Source organism: Euprymna scolopes, chromosome 22 (genome assembly GCF_053919585.1).
Source record: "Euprymna scolopes isolate OS-2025 chromosome 22, ASM5391958v1, whole genome shotgun sequence".
NCBI lineage: Eukaryota > Metazoa > Mollusca > Cephalopoda > Sepiida > Sepiolidae > Euprymna > Euprymna scolopes.
The window spans coordinates 82,592,776-82,616,353 of NC_136503.1; the positions used below are offsets into that span (position 1 = coordinate 82,592,776).

The 23,578-nt window shown below is 32.9% G+C and overlaps 1 protein-coding gene across 3 annotated transcripts in view; it reads right to left on the minus strand.

The window, feature by feature from the left end:
- LOC145243512 (disheveled-associated activator of morphogenesis 1-like) overlaps positions 1-23,578 on the minus strand; it is a 415,531-nt gene that overhangs the window by 50,112 nt on the left and 341,841 nt on the right. For all 3 annotated transcript variants that reach the window (XM_080106477.1, XM_080106478.1, XM_080106479.1), the window contains 6 exons: positions 19,448-19,558; positions 15,743-15,846; positions 14,728-14,794; positions 12,153-12,270; positions 9,554-9,689; positions 1,437-1,563 (listed from right to left, as the gene is read on the minus strand). In XM_080106477.1, the coding sequence (XP_079962603.1) occupies positions 1,437-1,563; positions 9,554-9,689; positions 12,153-12,270; positions 14,728-14,794; positions 15,743-15,846; positions 19,448-19,558 (663 nt within the window). The remainder of the gene's footprint in view (positions 1-1,436; positions 1,564-9,553; positions 9,690-12,152; positions 12,271-14,727; positions 14,795-15,742; positions 15,847-19,447; positions 19,559-23,578) is intronic.

Here is a 23,578-nt window from a genome sequence, read left to right on the forward strand (position 1 = left end):
GAGCTTCTATTTGTGGTTCTCTCATGTAGAACATTTGTACAAGACACACGCCTATCTACAACAACTGCTAACAATTTCCCTTATTTTCTATCTGTGCATAAAACCAAATGTAAATTTCATGAGCAAAGTTTCTTTCCTAGAATTATTTGTTTGTGGAACAATACCACTGGGCTACTTCCCAGTTGACTATAACATGGCCGTTTTCAAATATAACGTAAGCAAGTTCCTGTTGAGCCACCCTCTTAAATACACACTCACCGACTAGGGATTTTTATCCTCAGCTCCCAAAGTCAACAGAGATTAGACCATTCCTGTAATGATCTGCTCCTTGTTGATTTTGCGGTGGTTGTTTAGTTCTGTGCAGTTCTAGAAGGTCCACCCTCCCACGTCTTGCCTTCTCTCTTTGAGAAGGAGTTAGTTCATTGCTAATCGCCTGAGTTGCCCTTACCGGGAAATGCCGACTGGGTTGTACGGGCACTTTTTACAGGCCAGAGTGCCCTTCCTAGTGAGCGCTAACTTCTCAATCCTATTTTCCAACCTTGGTGTCTAAGTTCTTGCAATAGGAGAGAACTAAAAATCCTCCATTACCGATAATCAGAGTGTTCTCTCAATGGCCACCTGGCACTCATTAACTCTTATCCATAAGTGACCTTCGGGCCTTGATAAGCAGTGACTCCCCTCTAATATAAAAAAAAAAAAAAAAAAAAAAAATGGCTCCTAGAATTGCAAAAATATCTGACAGAAACTTTTTTAAAAATCTGAGCATTCTTACAAGTCTCCCTCAAACTCCTTTAAAAACCATCAACTCTACCCAACTAACTCTGCAATTCTAATATTAACACTTTAACCCCCCCACACACACACACACACTAACCACCAACATCTCAAGGGTGCTCTATGCCATGTTTAGTGCAAATCTATCGAGTGCTTTTGAAACCTATAAGTAGTCAACACACACATATACTTTGGAGAATGTATATGTTACAAAATACTCAAAAAATATTGTGGACAAAAAAGACAAGCCAGACAATGATAATGATACCATATAATTTGCAGAGGCCCAATTTTAATAGCAGAAATCTGGTTATGTGAGATTATTTTTAGAAAAGGCTTTATTTTAATGAGTGTATGCAATTATTCATATTTGGTTTTATTTTAATAGGTATATGCAATTCATACAATTATTTTAAAGAGTTTTATTTTAATAGATATATGCAATTATTTTAAAAGGTTTTATTGTAACCGATATATGCAATTATTTTTTAAACGTTTTATTTTAATGAGTATATTTAATTTTTAAAACTTATTTTTCCAGAAAAATAAGTTTTAAAAATTAAATATACTCATATTATGCATATGCAATGATTTTTTAAAGCTCTTATTTTATATTTCTATTTAAACGTTGAGTTTTTCCAATAAAAATTCGTTTTACAAACCTTTTCCTGTGATTTCACTTCACATTCTCTTTCTTTTTTGACGAGTTTAGAACTGAGCTCATCGTTTGATTTTTCAATTTCTCGCATTTTTTGTTGAAAGGATTTTATGTCATTTTCACAGGCAATCCTGAAAATAAAGAACAATTAAAGTTATAAATTTTTATCCTATTTGATTTGAGCAAAAGTCATTTCATTTTAACCTGCTAATATTATTGTTTTATCAATAATGGTTTAAATAAAAAACGACAAAAGATAATAAATTGAACATTAATAACCTAATCTATGTTGCAAGGGGTCGATAGTTGAAGGTACCAATCGACTGCACAACTAAAAAGGTGGACACAAGGCAAAGAGGTAGTGGCAATAGCAAAGAGATCACAAATATAGATGATCAATTAAAGATGATGGATATCATGTTTTATTTTCCACAAAGAAACGATAAATCATAAGGCAATAAAAATTGGTATCTGGATTAATCAGAGCAAGAACGGGCATCTCATGGGGTTGAAATTAATGTTTCCCTGAGGTAGGATGACGTGCTTCAGTTTGGTCTGGATCACATAGATGGAATTTGATACTGGAAACTGGTAACCGGACGTTGATGGGGTACTGGACGTCGACGAGTACTGGAACATGTAGCTGGACAACAGTGGGTACTGAAAGATGTACTTGGGCATCAGTGAACACTGGAACTGGTGGCTTGACGTTGACAGGTGCTGGAGTTAGTAGTCGGACGTCAAGGGGTGCTGAGGCTGGTGGCTAGAATCGCTGAAGCTGCAGGAGTGAGCTAGAGCTGCAGAAAATTGCAAGAGTGAACTGGAGTTGCAAGAAAGAGGAGTCGAAGCAGGAGTGGCAGGTTGTGAGGGGAGTTTCAGAAGAGTAAAGCAGTAGAGAGTTAAGTGTGTATCAGATTCAGATAGTTTGTGAATCATCTAAAACAATGGTTTAAATCACATTAATAGTTTGGTAGTTAGCCCTGAAAAGAGCTGATTAACTACTGCTGCTACTGAGTTCCTTGGTTGCTGAGCTCAACGACTTGACAAGGAACATTAAACTCGGGATTTAGGAGTCTCCTTGCTTCAAAGCCGTGCAAAAGATTTTTGGTGAAAAAGTCACTGGCCTTATGAAAAGACATTCAGGTTACAGGAATTTGTTTGTTAAACATGCAAGTGACTAAAATTAATTCTAAGCCGGATTTCTTACAGTTAAAAATGTCTGGGGTGTTTATTGTTTGTGTATATATTAATCTCAGTCCAAAATTGTTTTTGTTTAGTGTTGGGGATGCCCCTCCAGGGAATTCATTAATTCTATCTCATGATGTCACTTTCGTTGGTGACGTCACTTCCGGTATCGAGACCGGTGCCTGGCAGTCTGAGATTGGTACACGACGAAGCCGGTCGTGTGCAAATGCCTACCATTGAGAAATGGTATTTCCAACCGGTCTTTGCCTGTAATTTATGTGAATACATGTTCGTTTCTAAAAATCCTGTGTTCCTTTCGTTTATTACCATTTGACCCCATAACATTTAGCTTGTATGAAAATGGAAATTTGAGTTTCTTTTTCTTTGTTATATCAAAACAGTCATTGCTGTTTTTAACATACATGGTTGGGATTGTCGATTACTTGTCTATCTCTGTTATCTATGCTTGTTTGTAAACAAAATAAGAGCAGTAATTTTACACTGCAACATGTACAAAAAAGATTTGAAAAAAAAAAATGAATAAGTACTCATGCAGAATTAAAACCGTGATATTGTCAGAATTTTCCAAGCAGTTTACATAAACGTTGAATCAATGAAATTGCAACAGCCAACGTCATTTAAAAAACATTTATTTGCTATTATTAGTTTATTATATAAAAAACTAAATATTTATCTTAATTTGAAAAAAAAAAAAATCATAAAAAGAGAAAAAAAATCATATTAAAAAAATAAAGTTGTTTGTTATTCAAAAAATAAATATTCATTCATGAAAATTTACCTTATGATGAATGTTTCTTTTCTTGATTCAAATGTTAATTTCCTTAAAGTTTCATAAAAACTGTCCAATATTTATTCATTGTATTTTCTTCATAATAGCGAAAAGAATATTGTTTTCATTTTTTAAATTAATTTTTTATTGAATTATCTTTGTAATAACAGAAATAATATATTTTTTATTCAATAATTGGCCAGTGTTTGCATAAAAAAAAAAATCACAAACTTCAGCAATTTCTGGCATATTCTGTAAACCACCGGGAAATTTTTGATGGCAGCATGGTCCTTATTCTGCACAGGTACCTAAATTTTATCGAAAGTATTTTCATAATTTTTTATAGACCCTTACTGAAGAGGCTATATGATATGCAAAAAAATTATCTTTGGAAGGGATTATTAAATCAAAATGATTAATTAGTTTCAAACATTATCTTCTATAATATAAATCTCACCTGTCTGTTTAAATGTATGTATGTATGTATGTATGTATGTATGTATGTATATTTGCCTAAAACTTTCGACAGAGGCGACGGATTTTCACGAGATCAATATCATTTTGAAGCCTGACCCTTCGGACGACAAATATCAAAAAAATTGGCTAAAAACATTAATTCCTTCACCTTCAACTGGGCACTTTTCTACAGGGAGGGGTATCAAAAATCATTTCTTCATGACAATTTAGCCATACATGCATGTGCAAAAGACGTTCTTTCTTGAATTAGTTTAAATATAAGAAAAACCACCTAATTTCGCTCATGCAATCATAGCCAGTCGGTAAAGTAGCAGCATCGTTATCTTAAGATTGCATGTTCGAGGCGAGATGTCAGATATATTTTAATATTTTAATATTGAAACAGGGTTATTTATGCCATTTTTCGCTCTTTTTTTTTCCATCATGTTCACTGTTTGTTTTTTGTTTTTCCGATTTAAGAAGTTTTAACATCGTTCGCTTATTCTTTATTTTGCTGTGTTCATAGTTTTTTTTTAATAATATTTAAACAGAGTTATTACGTTTGCTTATTCTTTATTTTCCATTTTGTTTTGATCCCCCCCCCACCACCACACACACCTCCAAACAACTGGGAAACGCCGGGTACCCCAGCTAAAGCAAAGTTGTTAGTGGCCTTTCATGCTGGGATGTCTTGAAAGTTTCACTTTTTATGGCTTCGTAGCGTAGCGGTAAAAAGTTCACGTTTTCTTTTATCTTATTTTCCGCTTTCACGTCACGGGTTCAAGCCTCCCTCCCCACTAACATATTTTTTTTCTTTCACACCTCCAAACAGCCGGACAACGCCGGATACCCCCGCTAGTTAAAAATAATAGAAAGATTCTACTTTATACCTTTTTTAATTTTTTCAATTTTTCTCATGATCTTTCTCGTGTTAAAATAAAAAAAATTATTATAAGTTCCATATGATCATGAACGTTTTCGATTCCTCATTGAATCATTATCAGGAGAAAGAGCAAATGAACAAAAAAGCTGGAGAAAGAAAAGAATTTCAAAACATAGCTGCGATACAGGTGCTTGAATCAGTTAGATGCCAGGAAAATGTTTTAATGCTGTTCCAGGAAAGACGTTAACAATTTAAATTAGCATCACAAGATAAATTTCTAACACATTAAGCATTTTAAAATATTATTACTGGTTTTATAAACAATATTATTAATTGTAGGTTGTTGAGTTTTGATGTAAATAGCTTTGAGTATTTTAATTTAAAAATATTGGTTTTGGAATGTAGGATTTGTCTTAAATTCGAGGAGGAGACCGAGTTATGTTTTTGTAAATGTTCGTAAAATTCAGCTAAAATTTACAAGATGCATGGTGCAGTGGTGGGATAGGGTATTGGCCGTAAAACCAATGTAGCTATTAGCTTTTATATTAATAATGAAGCTTTATAAATAAATGCTGAAGTAACATCAAAATGTTTTGCTTGAAAACATACTAATATAAAAAGGTAGAGTTATATCCCTTGCACTTGTATCTGAATTATTTCCCTTGGACTAGTACTTGAATTATTCCTTTGGGATTGTTATGTGAGTTATCTTCTTGTGATTTATTCTATCTAAATGTGCTGTCCTGTTTGGAAGCTAAGAAAGCTCATTCCACGCACATACAGAAAACAGGAGAAGATTCATGGGATATCAACCCCATTCGAGTTATTTAATGCCGAATCCAGTAATTTTGGAGAAAAAATTTTATGCTTCAAGTTCTTTATATCTTCAAATATTTATTCATGGTGTTTGTTTTGGATGTTTTGTTTATATCAACCTTTTTTTTACTGATTTAATGTGGAATCCAGTAATTTTACAAAAAAGTTTTATACTTCAATTTTTTTTATATCTTCAAATATTTATTCACAGTGGTTGTTTCGCAGAGCAAAATTGTTTTTGTTTTTGACTTTGCAGAACATGATTGAGTTTTGCAAAAGGAAAAGAAATACAAAACAACAACAATATTTAATGCATTTTTGATAGGAATATAGGAAGCTAGTATGTTCAGACAGTCTGATCTTGATTGTCTAGCAAGAATCAGACTATAATAGAGCAGATGTCATAACTAAAAGCAGTTGTTTTATTCTCTCTGTAGTCGGTATCTGGCAAATACTGGTATTTCCGACATGTTGCCCACTGATTGAATGTGTCTTGACTACTTTTCTTTGACAATATTTTAATGTGAAGTGTCTGCTGTCTGTTTTGTTGCAACAACGTCTTTGATGGTTTGACCATTTAGTTTTTTTCTTTGTTTTATGGCATATCAACTCTTTTTAGCGTATTTAATGCAAAATTCAGTAATTTTAGAAAAGGGTTTTATGCTTCAAGTTCTTTATATTTTCAAATATTTCTTCCGTTTTGGTTGTTCTATAGAAGAAAATTGTTAGTTTTGTTTTCGACATTGCAGAACATGATTGAGTTTTGCAAAGAGAAAAGAAAAAAACAATAACATCAATGTTTGGTGCATTTTAGACCAGAAAGCTGATATCATCAGACAGCCTGGTCTATTAATATTAGATCGTCGCTCAGAAGGGGGATTAATATTGCAATGTAATTGTTCCTACCACTCTGCTTGGGTGGTGGAAGTATATCCGAGGGCAGTTGAGAATGTGAGCAACAACCATCTGGTAAAACTTGCTCTCAGGTTCACAAGTTGTCAGTTTCAACAGTGAAATTGCGATTAATTAATCATCTCTAGTGACCTTGCATAGGTAACTATGGTTCAGGATGTAGTGCAAACCAGGGAAAAAGTTGGCTCAATCTGACCCAGGTGAACACCGTTTTGGCAACAACAATTATATAAAGAACAGTTGTGTGTGTGTGTGTGTGTGTGTGTGTGTCCAGCTAAAAGTAAAAAACTACAAAATAAACATCTACAAAGTTGGTATATTCTTAAATGACGTTGCTCCATCTTCTAAAAATGATTTTAATTTTCTTAAAATTATAGTAGCCTTGGTGGGAGGAGAAATTATTTCATATATGTTGTACAATACCTGTTGAGAGTATGTTAAATTGTTTCATATATGTATTTAAATTACCAGTCCGAGGGTAGGTAAACTTATGTTAAATATGTGTTGTACATTACCTGTCCTCGCGAAGGTAAAATTATTTCATATACATGCTGTGAATTACCTATCCTAGGGAAGGTTCAATTATTTCATACATTTGTAATACCCGTCCTAGGATAGGTAAAATAGCCTTTTGCTCGAAATAGCAAATGATACGTAGACATTCAAAATTCCTCTATCCTAAGAATAACAGATATGTTCAAAATCAACTTCAATTTTCTCATTGTTTATATGATCCTGAGTAACGCCGGGTAGCCATGCTAGTCTATTATATAAATCTCACCTGTCTGTTTAAATGTATGTATGAATGTATGTATGTATGTTTGTATGTCTGCCTAAAACTTTTTTCAGCGGCATCAGACTGAGCTGAAACCAGTACCGTCTGAAAAGATGATGTCTTGATTGAATAAGATGTGAAAATTAGAAAAAAACGGTCAATCATTTCCTATAGAAATTGACGTTTGCAATGAGGGAGGCTAGCAAAATGTCGTTCCTTCATGACAATTTAACCAAACATGCATGTGTGAAAAAAGTTTTTTCTTGAATTGGTTTAAATTGAAAAGAAAATGATGTTACTTCATTTACGCGATCATAGTCGTTATAGTGACAGTATCATTGTCTTAAGGTTTCACATTCGAGCCGACATATCAGAGATTAAAAAAAAATTTTTTTTAAGTTTTAATATTCAAACAGAATTATTTATGCCATTTTTTTTCGTTCATTTATTCTTTATTTTCCTTTTTTTTTTATTTTTCCATCACGTTCGCTGTTCTCTTTTTTCAATTTTTTTTAAAGAAGTTTTAACATTTAAACAAGGTTATTTATGCCATTTCTTTTTTCATATGCTTATTCTTTATTTTCCATTTTTTCCTTGTTTTGATTTACCCCCAACCTCACCACACCTGGGCAACACCGGGTACCCCCGCTAGTCTATAATGTAAAAGCAAAAATGTGTTTGTGTGTGAGTGCATTTTTTGTGTATGTCTGGCAAAGGCTTTTTTCGGTGGAGGGGTGCTCTTAGAACCTTTTATATGCTACATAGATTATAATATCTATGATTTACAAAATGACCTCATGTGTATCTTTAATTTGGGCAACTTTTACACACTATTTTCGAGATTTTTTTCACTCGCCGTGTCTTTGTTTTGCTTTTCAGTATAAAAGCGAAACTGTGAAAGTGAAATTGAGTTCTTGGTCTTTAGTGCCGAAACGTCCAGATAGCAATCCGTTTTGATCAATGCGGGGGTGGGGGACTGTCATATCAGACAATTGCTATTCATTGGAAGACTTCCCCAATATCTTGGCAGGGGAAACAAACAAATACACAGAAACTCGCATGCAGCCAAAGTTAAGTCGCGTGATGTTTGATCTCATTAAATTCACGCACCTGTCACTTAACTTTTTAATCGTTAAATTAAAACGGTTTTCACTTCCTCTCCCACTGTGGCTGAGTGGGTAAGATGTCAGGTTTTTTTCTTTCTTTTCCATCTTCACATCAAGGCTTCGAGTTCGAGCCTACCTTCCTACCAATATTCTTTTTTTCTTTTACACCTCAAAAACACCTGGGCAATGCCTGGCACCCCCTACTAGTCTATAATATAAAAGGCAAAATGTGTGTTTGTATGTCTGCCAAAAACATTTGACAGAGGCGATGGGTCCTAACGAGACCGGTATTGTTTTGAAGCTCGACATCTAGGACAACAAATATCGAAAAATTTGGCAAAAACATTAATTCCTTCACCCTAAACTGGGCAGTTTTCTGCAAGGAGGGGTCGGTTGAACTTCCGGTCATGTTATGGGGCATTGGTAAGACGTTAGATTTTCTTTCACTTTCTTTTCAGTGGGTTCAGGTTTGAGCCTGCCTGCCTACTAATACTTTTCTTTTAGCACCTTTCTCCACCCTGGCTGCCTACTGTTGTTTTGATTCCCGCCCCCTCTCCCGTGGCTACTACCATTTTTTTTTTTTAACACCTCTCTTCACATGGGCTGCTGCCTATTGTTTTGATCCCCTCCCCTTGCTACTACCACTTTTTTTTAATACTTCTCTCCTCGTGGGGTTCCTTACTACACCACCTACACACATCCGGACAACGCCGGGTACCCCCCCCCCGCCGGATACCCCCATCCCTCTGCTGTTACCACTTTTCTTTAACACCTTCCTCCACCCAGACTTTTTACATGTTATTTACTCCCCCCTCTCCACACCCGAACAATGCCGGATACCCCTGCTAGTGTTATATAAAGAAGAAGTGAATGACCTTCGTTATTATTATTTTCAATAGAGAGGAATGGGCTTGGTGGAGGTAAAAGTTGAAAAGGGGAAAGAGATGTGAAAAAAAGCGGGAAAGAGTGAAACTGATGGATTGAGATAGATAAGGGGATTTCGAAATATAAAGATTGTTACTCAGTTTTTAAATTTCATCTATTTTGTTTTTTCATGACTCTGAGCAACGCTGAGTAGTCCTGCTAGTTTGATATTTTTATGAAGCTTCTTTCTTGTCTTTTTAATAAAGGTTTACCTACTGGTATTTCTTTTTACCATTTTTCTAAGCTCGTTTATGGTCAAAAAGAAATTACTTACTGTCTGATTATATGTGTAAAGTTGATGTCCACTGGTGCTATGTCTGGGTCTTTACCGTTTTTCTCTTGGAGAACCATCTGCTGTATTATGCGGTCAACAATCAACCATTGGCTCGCACTTTTGCTGGAATTATTATCTGTCAAAAAAAACAAACAAAAAAAAAACAATGGATAATATGCAATCTTTATGTTAAAGTGATTGGGTACACGTTTATATTTTTTATTTTTATTGCATAGTTCCAACTGTAATGTTATCCAAGAACCAACATGTTGTAGCCTCAGTCACAAAGTAGACAAAGAATAGAAAAGAACTTTCTTTTTTTGTACATTTATTTCCCCCATTCTCCCGTTATGGCTGTGACTTCTCTCACATGATCTCAAACATCATCCACGTCTCTAATGTGATCATCCTCGTTCTCCTTTTTATAGTCTTTTTCTTTACATCATTTCACATGTATTTGCATACACACCATGAAGAGGCTAAGAACTGGAGGCGTTGTGTTTTTTTTTTTTAATTTTTTTCCTTTGAAGGTTGTAACGCTGGGTATGGGGCAGCCAAACCAGCTGCCAACATTGCCCTACTTTTTATTGAAACCAACCGAGAGCTCTTTTTAGTATCTTCGTTGTTCCCTTAAGTGCAATTGTCTGGATCTCTTTTGTGCTTGGTTCACCAGGAATATTAGTTAGGTAGGACTTCAAGTTCTTCTTCAGAAACCCTGGTATGACTGATATCTCCCTAAGATTCCAATTTCTTTTCATATCATACATGAGACCTTGATATTTGGTCTGTTTCTCCCTTTCCGATCTGTTCAGATCTCTATCATTAGGAACACTCACTTCAACCAAGGTTGCTACTCTCTCTGACTTATTCCATAAACAATGTCAGGTTTGACAGCAGCTTTTTCAAGGTAGGTGGCTGTAGGGATTTAGTGTAGTGTAAAGTATGTTTTTGTAAATGTTATTCAAAATGAGTTTTCCAAATTAGCTTAAGGCCCTGTCGGTGGGGCATTAGAATATACCGACTGCCCCCTCCCCTGCAGAGGGTAAAAGTCCCTCAATGGGGGTCCTGGATATGACCTTAAACTATATCCAGTGGTGAGGCCCTAGCTTGTGGGCTTTGGGGAGTGTGGAGCCACCCTTTAATTACCATTGCTCCCAGGTCCACTCTGACCCAGAGTGGTAGTACCTGTTAGGGTTCCAACTATGGGTTAAATAGAAACCGACGTGAAAACAACAAATATATTCTATTAAAAAAATTTTTCTTCAAAATCTTTGGATTCGGCATTAAATAACCCGAAAAGGGTTGATATGCCGTAAAACAACCAACCAAATTAGCTTAACTCAGTTTTAATGAACTTTTTTCCAAATTTATATAAAAAATTAGTCAAGCTCAATGTTTTTTCTTTTGCTTGGGATTTTTTGCACACTTATAAAATAATATATTATGCATATTTATTTGAGTATTTACTTCAATAGTGCTCAATATATGAATAGAGCTTAGTAGAAATATATTATCTTTTTATATTTCAAGTCACACAAAAATCATCTCAATAAATATAAATACTATTTAGTTTAGCTGGTTTACGAAATATCAACCCTTTGCAGGTTATTTAACGCGGAATCTATAAATTTTGGAAAAGTTTTTTTTGCTTCAAGTTCTTTATATCTTCAAATATTTATTCATGGTGCTTGCTTTGATTGTTTTATAGAGAAAAATTGTTCTTTTTGACTTTTCAGAACATGATTGAGTTTTATAAAGCAAAAGGAAAGAAAGCAATAACATCAATGCTTGGTGCATTTTACGTTAAGAAGCCAGTATCTTCAGGCAATCTTATGACGTAATACATTGCATATATAAATTTATTCTTAGTATTTGCTTTCACACTGTTCAAGACTTGAGTAGAGCTCAAATTCTGATATTTCTAATCACGCACATGAAAATAGCTTAATGGATATAAATGCTATTAAAAAACATACAAAATATAATATAAGCTATATATAATGAAAATAGTTAAATCCCAATTTTATAAATAAAGTATTTTAAAATTAATAGAAGGATGCTGTACTTTGCTTGAAACATTGTGTGTAGTGTGAAAGTAGTCGTGTTTGAAGGCTATTACAATGCATCTTTTGGGAAACTGTGGATAGTGTCTGAAAGAATTTCAATAATTTTCATTTATGATATTTATTTACCAACACAATGTGTCGTACAAGATGTTAGATGTTGATATCTCCAAATTTTCGAGAATAAAATCTCTTCATTAGGGGAGAAAAAAAAAATTGTGTGCAACTGTTTGCATGTGGCTTGGGAAATATTGGGATTATTCTTTTATACATTGACTTGTGTCCACAGTGTTTCCCATAAGCTGCATTGTAATGGCCTTCAAACACAGCTCCTTATTTTAAAATTAATTAAAAATTACTTTTAATTATTTAATGAAAATTTTTAAAATTTTTAATTGTTAAACAATTGTATGAAAAGATGAAAAAATTATGTTGGTTCACAAATTTAACAGTTATTTTGACAAATTTATCGGTAAAAACAAAAATAAGCGTCTTTTGCATGAATTTACTGACAAGCAGGAAGATGAAATACTTACATGGTATGAGTAGCATATGCTGAAGTATTGACATCAAATGAGGGTAGGCCACTGACAGAGACAGTTTCTTTCTCAGCAGTTCAAACATTGAAGTCACACTACGTGTATCTATATGGACCTGAAGTATAACGAGTTTACAAAATGTATTGAAAATATTCCATGCAACAGTTTATTCTGTATTATTCAAAAGCTACTGTTCTCATCTTGAGTGTTATTCACACAACGTTTTCTTTTTCTTTTCTTTTTCTTTTACATAAGAGTCACCACTTATCAAGGCCCAGAGGCCACTCGAGGATAAGGATTAAAAAGTGAACATTAGTCAATGGGACAATATCATAGTAATCGTTAATAGTGTAAATTTTGTAAATTGGATTACTTAAGGGGAACGGCTCATCAAGAACTTGTTTATGTTTCGGCCAATGTAATCTTCGATCTTCTTCAGGTGTATTTTGTTGAACGTGCAAATGTTTCATTTAAATGCGGGAATATACACAGAATTTCTAACCAAACCGTTTATTTAATCCACAAGGGTAGCATGCTCACACATTGCCGGGGTAGAAGTTTTAAGTAATTCACAATTATAGTTTTTGTAATGCCTGTGCTGAGGATACACCTGAAGGTCGAGGGTTACATCACCTGAAAGGTGCGAATAACATGAGACCAATAGTCCGAATAATCTAAATAACACAAATTATCAATCCTCAAAAATTCAGAAACACAGTATTTTTTAAATAAAAGGTATTTGCTATAATGCATTTATTGGATTCTACAAAAAGAAGAGCTCTGTAGTTGTTATTGTTAATTATAGAATTTTTACATCAACATTTCTCTCTTCATTTTCTTTTGCCTTCTTGTGATTGGTGATATTGTCTTCTGAACATGTTATACTATTGCTATTTGGATCATTTAAATTATTCGGGTGGTATTTGTGCAGATTTTGAACCGGACGTATCTAAGTATCTGCTCAGCTTTGTCTGGAATATGATGTCAACTGATTGAATTTACCTGTAATCTGACGTAAGAAGCTGATCATCCAATCATAATGCACAGCAACGAGCAGACGACTTTTGGATAAATATTAGAAGAAAAAAATAAATAAAATAAAACTAGATATTACATGGAATTCATGGAGAATAACAGCACTATAGATTTATTAATGTTAGAAAACCAACTGAAGACATCCAAAGAAGTAGTTGTTTTTTGTCAAAATGTAATGCAATATTTTTGAGGGATCCGATAGGGTTCTTATCGGATCCCTCAAAAAAATTGCATTACATGTGGTGTTAGATGCATCATTGCAAAGAGAGGCTCCATAAGCGATGACTGTTGCTGGAGGTGTACACACCCTTTCCTAAAATTTTCTTGACAACAAAAAGAAAACATTAAAAAAAAAAAATACTTGGAAAATGAAATAAATTTCTTTGCTTTTTTAAAAACCTCCTAAAGACCAAAAAAAATAAATAAATAAAAATACATAATTTGTTTTGAAACCCCCCCCCCCAAAAAAAAAACATGTTTGCTAAACATTTTCTATCAAAAATGAAAAACAAAAAGAAAACAAAATAAAAATGGTTATAGCACCCCCCCCGCACCCCTCCTTCACAAAAAATATTTTTACAATGAAACATTAAATGAATAATAAAACAAAATTAGGGGAGGTCGTTTTTTTTTTAATTTCTTTTTTATTTCTACGATTTCAGTTTATTTTACCATTTCTGATTTGTACTGTTGTTAAGATTTAATCATCTCAGCATTATCCGGCAATGGACATCATGGTTCAGGTAAAGCTGAGCAGCCGCTTAGATACATCCGGTTCAAAATCTGCTCAAGTCCCATCCAGATTATTATTTGCATAATTTTCAGTCAATCTCTAATCTTCTTGAGGTGTATCTTATCAAACTCAATAATCTTTCTGTCAAACTCCAGAATATTTCTGTCGAACTTGGGAATCTGCATCAGATGGAATCCTTTATTTAATCCATGGGGGTAGCATATTCTTGTTCGATCGGCCATGACCAGGATAAAATGCTAGATAAAATTCAATTGTAAGTACAATTCTGAATTCCTCAATGCTAGCGATACGAAAATACAATCATGAATTATTTTTAAAATTCTACAGGTTCATGGGTGATAATCATAAGAGCATTCTACCCTAATGGATTAAATAAAAGACTTCTGTTCGAAATTCTGTACAGATTCCAAGTTTGGCAGAAAGATTTCTGAGTTCAACAAGAGACATTTGAAGAAGGCCTGTCGGGTTACATCGTTCAAAACGTTGTGTGAAGATGCTAAGAACTGGATGAGAACAGATAAATAATCAAAATGTTTTTATCTTACCAAACCTTTGTAGTTAAAAAAAAATGTTCTGTAATACTGTGAAATGGAGAATAAACTGGATATTTCAAAGACATCAGGCATTTCAGGAAATGAGGAATCATTTCCTTTGATTTGCATGAATAGAAGAATGGCATTACAAAAATTGTCATTTTCATTTTTTTACGATCATAAAAATAATTTTCAATAAGAAACGACTCAATCAGAAAATATGTTGAAATTAAAAGGACAAAAGACTTACAGCTTCAAATCTTTTGGCGAGTGTCCGTTCATCTTCATTCCGTACCATTTCAAAGAAATCCAAATGTCTACAGAAAAATAAATTAATGATAAGAAAAATTAGAAAATGAAAACAAAAAGGAAATACAAAACTTTGGAACTTAAAGAAATTATTTTAAAAATAAGAAAAAAATCTAAAATCGAAATTTGGTGGGGGATACCCTTCCTACTTCTCCTTTCTCACAGAAGAGATATAGCTCTAGTGTTATTTTCATAGCAGGTGTTCAACTGAGCACCAATTCATGTGTACTGCTGTAATCTCAGTCGCAAAGTACACAAAGAATAGAAAAGAACTTAAACTCGTTTTTTTGTTGTTGTACAACAACATTTATTTCCTCATTCTCTCGTTACCGCTGTGATGTCTTTAACGTGATTGTCTTTTTCAATATCATTCACGCTTCTAACATGATCTCAAATGTCATCCACCTCTCTAATGTGATCACGAATATTATTCCTGTCTCAAACGTGATCTCGAACGTTATTTCTGTCTCAAACGTGATCTCGAACGTTATTCCTGTCTCTAATGTGATCTCGAACATTATTCCTGTCTCTAACGTGATCTCCTTTTCAAAGTCTTTATTTTTCCTTACTGGTGACGTCATTTTGCACGCTATGTTACAGAGGAAACTCCCTGTAAAACACTCACATCAAACACTCGTCTACAACAACTGCCAACAATTTCTCTTACTCTCTATCTTTACCTAAATTTAAACGAAAATTCAATGAGTAAAGCTTCTTCCTAGAGCTGTTCGTCTGGAACACAATATCACGAGGCTGCTTCCCAGCTGACTATAACATGTCGTCCAACATAAACAAATTCTTGTTGAACTGTTATCTTAGATAAGTTCCCCTAAGTTCCACCATTACCGATTATCATAGTATTAATTTATTAACTCTTATCCTCGAGTAGTCTCTAGGCTATGATAAGTGGTGACTCCTTTTTAAAAAAACAAAATGATTTCTGCATTCATATTTACCTGTCAAGAACTGCATTTTCATGTGAACGCAGTTTATCAATAATTGGCTGAATTCCAAGCATAAGAAACTCGTAACGAAGATGGAGTCGAAATTCTAGCTGAGTCTGAAAAAAAAAGCAATAAATAAAAAAAACAAAAAAACAATGATTTTGTTATTTAGAAATTTTTAAAAAAGATTTTAGCTGCTTGTTCAGAGTTCCCTTCATATGAATAAACAAAAAATTACAAAAAATATGATGTACATATTCGTAACGGAAAGAAAATATCATTCATCAAAATTCGTGTTAATTGATTAAGTAATTTTATTTTTAAATGTTGAAAACAAATTTTGTTGTTTTTTCGTTATTGCAGCAAAATTCGAAAATTGAATTTTAAGTGAAACTAATGGTATCTATTGAACTGTCATGTCGCAGTAAAGAAAATATCCAAAAATTACGAAAAACGATAAGGTAGACAATAGTTTTGAAAGAAATTAGCAATTTTAGCTTACATAATAGGCTCTTCTTTGTTTCGCTTGTCTTTATATCACATGTCAACTGTGACAAAACAAAGATGGCCGAAATCATTTTTTTTGTTTGTTGAATCATGGAAATATGTATTGCATGCAAGATTCCAAAAATATTTAACTAATTGTGACTTGACAATTAGGTAGATAACATTGTTTATTGTTGAATTGACAAAAAATTGTAAGTAGTTAATATTGTTTTTTAATGAAAATTCCATTTTTTTTTACTGTCGGATTTCACTAGAATAATAAAGAAGAACCCAAATTTCATGAGTAAACTATGAGCGACGAAGTCGCAATCCATCTTGCAAACAATTTAAGGAGATAACCCTAAATAATTCAAAATTGCAAGATTTAACAAACAAAACATTTTTAACATGGGGAAGAAAGGCATCGAAAAATCTGAAATTCTCTCTTAAAAATAGTTAAAAAACAAAAAAAAACAAAACAAAACTACTTGATTAATTTATACGATTTTTAGTGTACAATATTTTTTTTAAATCAGAAATATGTACATCATATAGATTTTTCTTTATTTCTCTTTTTTAATGGGTGGGAGCGCCGATTTTAAAACAAAAAAAAATTTTAAACAAAAAAAAAAAATTTTTAAACAAAAGATATTTTTTTAAACAAAAACAGCTCATAATACAGGATGGAACGATCGAAGTGTTGCCCTAAAGAAAACAACACTACAGCTTTATTTTAAAACTTTATTGAGAAAAAAACAATCCAGGTAACTTGGTTATTTTAAATATTTTTTAAAAAGTCAAAAAGCAAAACTATGAGCGATTTTAGTGTATTTACTAATCCAAATTTCCGGTTTTGAAATTTCATTAAAGTAAAACGTGTATCTTGATTTGAAGACCCTAGCAAAAATGTAGGTCAAAACATATGAATATTCATAAACTGATTTTTACAGAAATAATAAATACTGAAGGTAAAATAATTTTTTTTCATATAATAAAAAGGAATATCTGTAAACTGATTTTTTACAAAAAATAAATACGTTCATTTAGATTAAAAATGTTTTTTTTTTAAGAAAATGTTTTTTGTAGAAACATTTTTACAGAAATAATACTGAAAGTAAAATATTTTTTAAATATAATAAATACAAATATTTGTAAACGGATTTTTTAAAATATATTTTATAGAAACTATGTTTATTTATAGAAATATTTTTACAGAAATAATACAGAAAGTAAAATATTTTTTTTTAATATGACAAATACAAATATCTGTAAACTGATTTTTTTAAATGTTTATTTGAATTAAATGTAATTTTAAGAAAATATATTTATTTGTAGAAACATTTTTTACAAAGATAATACTGAAAGTAAAATAAAATTTAAATAAAATAACTTAAAATAAATTACATAAATAGAAAAGAAATTGAATGAATGTTAACTGTTATTATATTTCACATATAATAAATAAAATAAAATAAATGTAATTAAAAGAAAATGTCAATTTGTCAAAATATAATTAAACCATGTAATTAATATAAATCCAGTAGAGAATATTGGTTAAAAAATAATTATGTTTAATTTGAGGGTACCAATTAAATTCCTGGGAGAGTAAATAAACATAATATTAGCATGTAAAAGAACGTCATATAGCGGGTTTCTAAAATTAAGAAACACCGTTTAATTCTGATGAATTTCAAAACCGGAAATCGTTTGGATCGTTTAATGCATTAAATCATCAAAATATGTTCGCATGCATATGAAAACATCTTCTGGTAAACATTAAAGGTCACGGTCAGAGAGGGATGCAAGAAAAATTCTGCATAGGCTACAGATGGGTTTATGTTGTTATTATTGTTGTATATTAATAAATGAGAAACTATTTCCATTTAAAATCCAGTTAGTATTACACATGTAAAATTGAAAAAGAAAATGCTTGAAATGTGTCACTGTTATGTGAATAAGCTAAACTGAAAGAAAATAGTCACCAAATTTGGCCTGATGCTGTGTTCATTCTAAAAACAAAACTTGAAAGATATCATCATTTAATAATATTTATTAATAATAGGAATTAATATTTAATGATAACATAAAACCATTTTTAATATCTATACAGAATGTTTCCGGCATTCTTCTGTTTAGTGTTTACCCTTTTTTTACTATTGATTTAGGTTTTATCCTTATATCCTTAACTATTTCAGCTTTTTAATGTTGAACTATTGGGTAACATTTCATATTTACTTGTAGAAAAATTTACCAATACAAACATTTCAACCACCTACAAAATTTGAGAAAATCACACTCGAAATGTGTCAACATTATGTGTATATGAGCTAAATAAAAAAATATGGCCGCCGACTTTGATCTGATGTCGTGTTTATCTAAAGATGAAACTCTAATTTTAATTGAAAATGATTCTTCATTTAATATTTATTAATAATAAAATAAATTAATAATATTATAAAAAACAAACAAACAAAATGAAACTATTTTTAATGCCTGTTCAGAATTTTTCTTGCATTTTTTTCTGACCGAGAACTTTCACATTTACCCATTTTGTTATGTGTGCCTATGTGTAAATTAGAAATTTTTCAATCTATAATGAAACAGAGAAAGAGCATTTGAACGAAAGCTAAATATATTTCCATAATAATTTGTACAGTTATTATTAAACGGATTTATTTATTATTATTTTATTCGTGCAACTACCTTCAACCATAATGGCTACCTCAATTGACCACCTGAAGCAATTGCCATCTTTATTTGTTATCTCAATTATGGTGAACTTCTGTGAAGTTTTGATATTGTTAATGCTTTTTAAGGGATATGAATTGGATGAGTCTGGAGGTCAGATATTGCATATCAAATAATCTAACTCTGACCTCGCCTGGAGGCAAGTAAATAGAGACACCAAACATTTCTAATTTGTATTATTGAACAACTTAACTGGAACCATTTAAGTCCTATTTAATATGAAGTGCTTCATAGAAAGATGGTCCATTTTTCTTTGTCTTTACACGTTTATTTTATACAGCAATTGAGTTTTGTTTCCTTCATTCCATTCGTTTCATTATTTTCTTTTGTAACGGGATTAGGATATATATATATATATATATATATATATATATATATATATATATATATATCCTAGTTCTCTACAGGTGTTTCATAGAAAGAGAATCCATTTTTTTTTTTTTTGTCTTTACAACTAAAATCGGTGTTAATCTTCTCACTCACCTGACCGGCTCCATAATTCAAAATTGCATTTATGAATGACATGATAGCAGTTTTTAAGCTGACTTCCTCTTTATAGACGCCAGTACTTCTGTCCAGGTCATTGATGATGGTCTGAAAGGAAATATTACAGAAGAGTTGATCAAACATGCTGGAGATAAAATCAGTAAAATAATTTGGATTCTATACCAACTTTATTGTTTACAATCCACAATTGGATAAAGGTATGCATGTAAGCATGTACAACAATTTGTAATCTCAAAAGGAAAACTGTCAGAACTCCTTTTCACTAACACCATAATATACACCAACAAATCTCAATAAGTTTGTATTGTTTAGATTAATCAAACAATTGTTCTCATCTTGAGTCTTATCTGCACAATGTTTCGGTCGACGTAACCTTCGACCTTCATCCATTGTAAAAGTCACCATGTTTTGACAGAAAAAAAAAAGGCAGGTAACTTTGCACTCTAAAGTTTTGAATTTTGGGATCTAGTTAGATTTAAACAACATCTATTTTTTCCTTCTCTTCTCTTTCTTGGCCCTTTTTTCTCTCCTTCTTTTTCTCCCTCTTTTTTTTTTCTTGGTTTCTCTCTTCTTTTTTTAAAGTCTCATATCAGTTATAATAATAACATATAAAAAATAAAAACAAATAAACAAACAAACATCTGGCTAAAAAACAGATAACATACGATTAATTAACCATACTGAAACCAGAAACCTCTTAGTTTCGTAAATATCATGTTTCTAAGAACTTACAATTTTTTTTTTTTTTTTTACATAGGCATCACCACATTATCAAGGCCAAGAGGCCACTCAAGGATAAGGGTTAAAGAGTGTACAGTAGAAATTGGACAATATAGTAATCATTAGTAATGAAAATTTGGTAAATTTGATAACTTATATGGAACGGCTCATCAAGAACTTATTTACGTTAGACTTGAAGACAACCATATTGTAGTCAGCCGGAAAGCAGGAAAACGGAAGACAATTCCACAGGCGTGCAGTTCTAAAAAAGAAGCTTTGTTCATGGAATCTATGTTTAGGTTTAGGCACAGATAAAGAGTGGGGGGAATTATTGATAGTGTTTACAGCTAGACGAGTGTTTCTTGTGAAAGTTTGGCGAGGGGGGACCATAGATTGAAGCTCAGTCGAACACTTTCCATGAAAATAACGATACATCAGAGACAAACTCGCAACATCTCTTCTGTGAGATAGAGGTTGCAAGGAAGAGAAAAGGACATCTCCTACGAGGCTACGAGGTCTATTTTGAACTCTATCAAGGCAGGCCAAGTCCTTTCTAGCAGCTCCTGCCCAGATGTGGCAACAGTATTCCATCCTTGGACGTACCTGGCTCTTATATAGATAGAGAATAGCATCAGCAGTGAGATATCTACCGGATCGATAGAAAGATCCCACCATTTTTCCAGCAGCCTTGGCAACAGATTTGATGTACGTGTTCCATTTAAGATCAGGAGTAATGGTCAAGCCAAGAAGCTTGTCAAAACTTGAGGCCTCCTGAAGACGGGAGCCATTCATTTCAATTGATGCCAGATGTGGATCGGAATGTTGATGATGTAAAGAGAGAAGCTTGGTTTTAGATGCATTAAAAGTAACCAGCCACTCCTTTTCCCATTGTACTACGTGCTCAAGATCAGAGGAGAGAGAATTGGAGAGAACTTGGTCGTTTACTGTCTTAGATGTGCTACCATAAATGGTAGTGTCGTCAGCATAAATGTCTACAAATGATGTAAGGATGTGATTTGGAAGATCATTAATGTAGATCAGGAAAAGAGTTGGGCCCAGGATGGACCCCTGAGGGACTCCGGCATTAATACTGTTGGTTGATGGATTTAATTAAAAATTTAATTATAATAACTTAGAAATTTCCCTGATAATTTAATTATCTTTATAATTTTTGTAAGCTATTCCAATTAGATCTAAAAATTCAAAACCTTAAAGTGCAGAGCTACCCCCCTTTTCCTGTTATAACATGGCAAAGGTTGGAAGTTACTTCGACTAAAAAATTGTGCAGATAACACTCAAGATGAGAACGATTGTCCGACTAACCTAAACAATACAACCATTCATACTTCATTTCAAAATTTCAGAATTGTAAATCTCTGTAATCCTGGAAGGAAAACTGACAGAATTCCTCTTCATTAACACCAAAAAATCTTAGCTTCGACATTAGACAGCCATCTAGAGAGTTTCGATAATCTCTAAAAAATCAAGACCCAAAAGCCACTTGAGGATAAGGATTAATGAGTAGTCATTGGGGCAACAGCGTAGTAATCGTTATGGATGGAAATTGGGTATAATTTGATTATTTAAGGTGACAGCTCAACAAAAACTTGTTCACATTGGGCTTGAAGACAACCATATTGTAGATAGATAGAAAGCAGGCCTACAGAACAAAGTTCTACAGGCAGGCAGTTCTAGGAAAGAAACTTTGTTCATGGAATCTGTGTTTAGATCTAGGGGGCAGTTCTAGGAAAGAAAGCTAAGCATGAATCAGGGTAGATGACTGTACTGACATACAGAACTGTAAATGTCAACAGACATCTTGCTGTTCAACTCCCTACATATTAGCGACCTACATCAAAGTGACAATGTGCCTTGTTTGGAATGAATAAGTGTAAAAAAGAAAATGGGGCACCCAGAAGAAAGCCAACACTGATACAACCAGAGCAGAGACGGGCGACTAATTTATCTTGATTCTTCGGATTACTATTCTCATCTTGAGTTTTATTTTTATGTTTTCGTTGATGTAACCCCCCTGCTTCTTATCAAACTCAGGAATCTTTCTGTTGAACTCGGGAATCTGAACACAACTTCACAGAACCTTTTATTTAATCTATGGAGGTAGTATGCTCTCGTTCCATCAGCCATGATTGGGTAGAAGTCCTAAATAATTTGCAATTATATTCTGAATGTCGCCTGCCCAGAGAATTAAACCTTCAACCTCTAGAAGAGTGTATGTAACTTACAACTGAATTTTTATCAAATATGTTATCCACTATGCCAGGGGCTGTTTTAGGAGCCTTAAACCTATTTTGTTTCTAGATGTACCATTTTACTACTAATCATTATATATCACTATTTATTATTACACATTATTATAGATAATGAGAGACGGAGGCTAGTTAAACTTTAATTTGAAGAACAAAAATGAAAGATTAATTCTTGCCTAATTTTTATTATCCTTTTCAGGAACTATTCGTTGTACTAGAGGTGGAGGCACAGGTTGTAGAAATCATTTAATACAACATTTAATACAATACATTTAATATATATGTGTGGTAACTTCCTTCAGTCTTGACAGATAATGGGTAGCCACTGTAAAAGGTGCCTGCATGTTGAATTTTTGTGGCAAGAGTTGCGCAATACCACACCTCTCCTGCGTTGGCGTTGTTAAATACAAGTGGCAAGTAGAGGTTCAGGACGACTGGAAACAAATGCCGAGATAAACGGAGAGCACATACAGCATCCAGAATTCCCAAATAGTCACCCATCTGGTACTAGCTAGGCTCAATGTTGCTTAACTTTGTTGATCTGACAAGAACTGGTGTGTCAACGTGATTATGACACACACACACACATATATATAGTCATCCACATACAGTACTATTTTGCTGTTTCACAGCTCATCGGTGTGGCTAGACAAGCAACTACCTTAAGCCAGGATCAAAACCTAACCGCCCAAATGACAGTCGGATATATATATATATATATATATATATATATATATATATATATATATATACATATATACATATCTATAAAAGTGAGAATTTGTGTATATGTGTGAGGATATTCTCAACCAATATACTCAACGAATTTTTAATCTACAGACTTGCAATTTGGTATATAGGTTATTCAGACATGTGGTAAACTTTTTAATTGGTTTTCATCCAGAAGAAAGGGCTTTTAAGGTGTCAAAATTGAAAAATTGATACGTGGGAGTTTTCTTTTTACTGTTTCATGATTGCGCATGCGTGAATGGTTCACATAATAGATTCCTTATGTTAAGTATAAGTTGGTTTGAAAACACCTTTTTAAAGAGGGGGGGTCACACTGGTCGAATGGTTATCATATTTGATTCACTGTCGTTTTTTTTTTTAATCTCAGTTC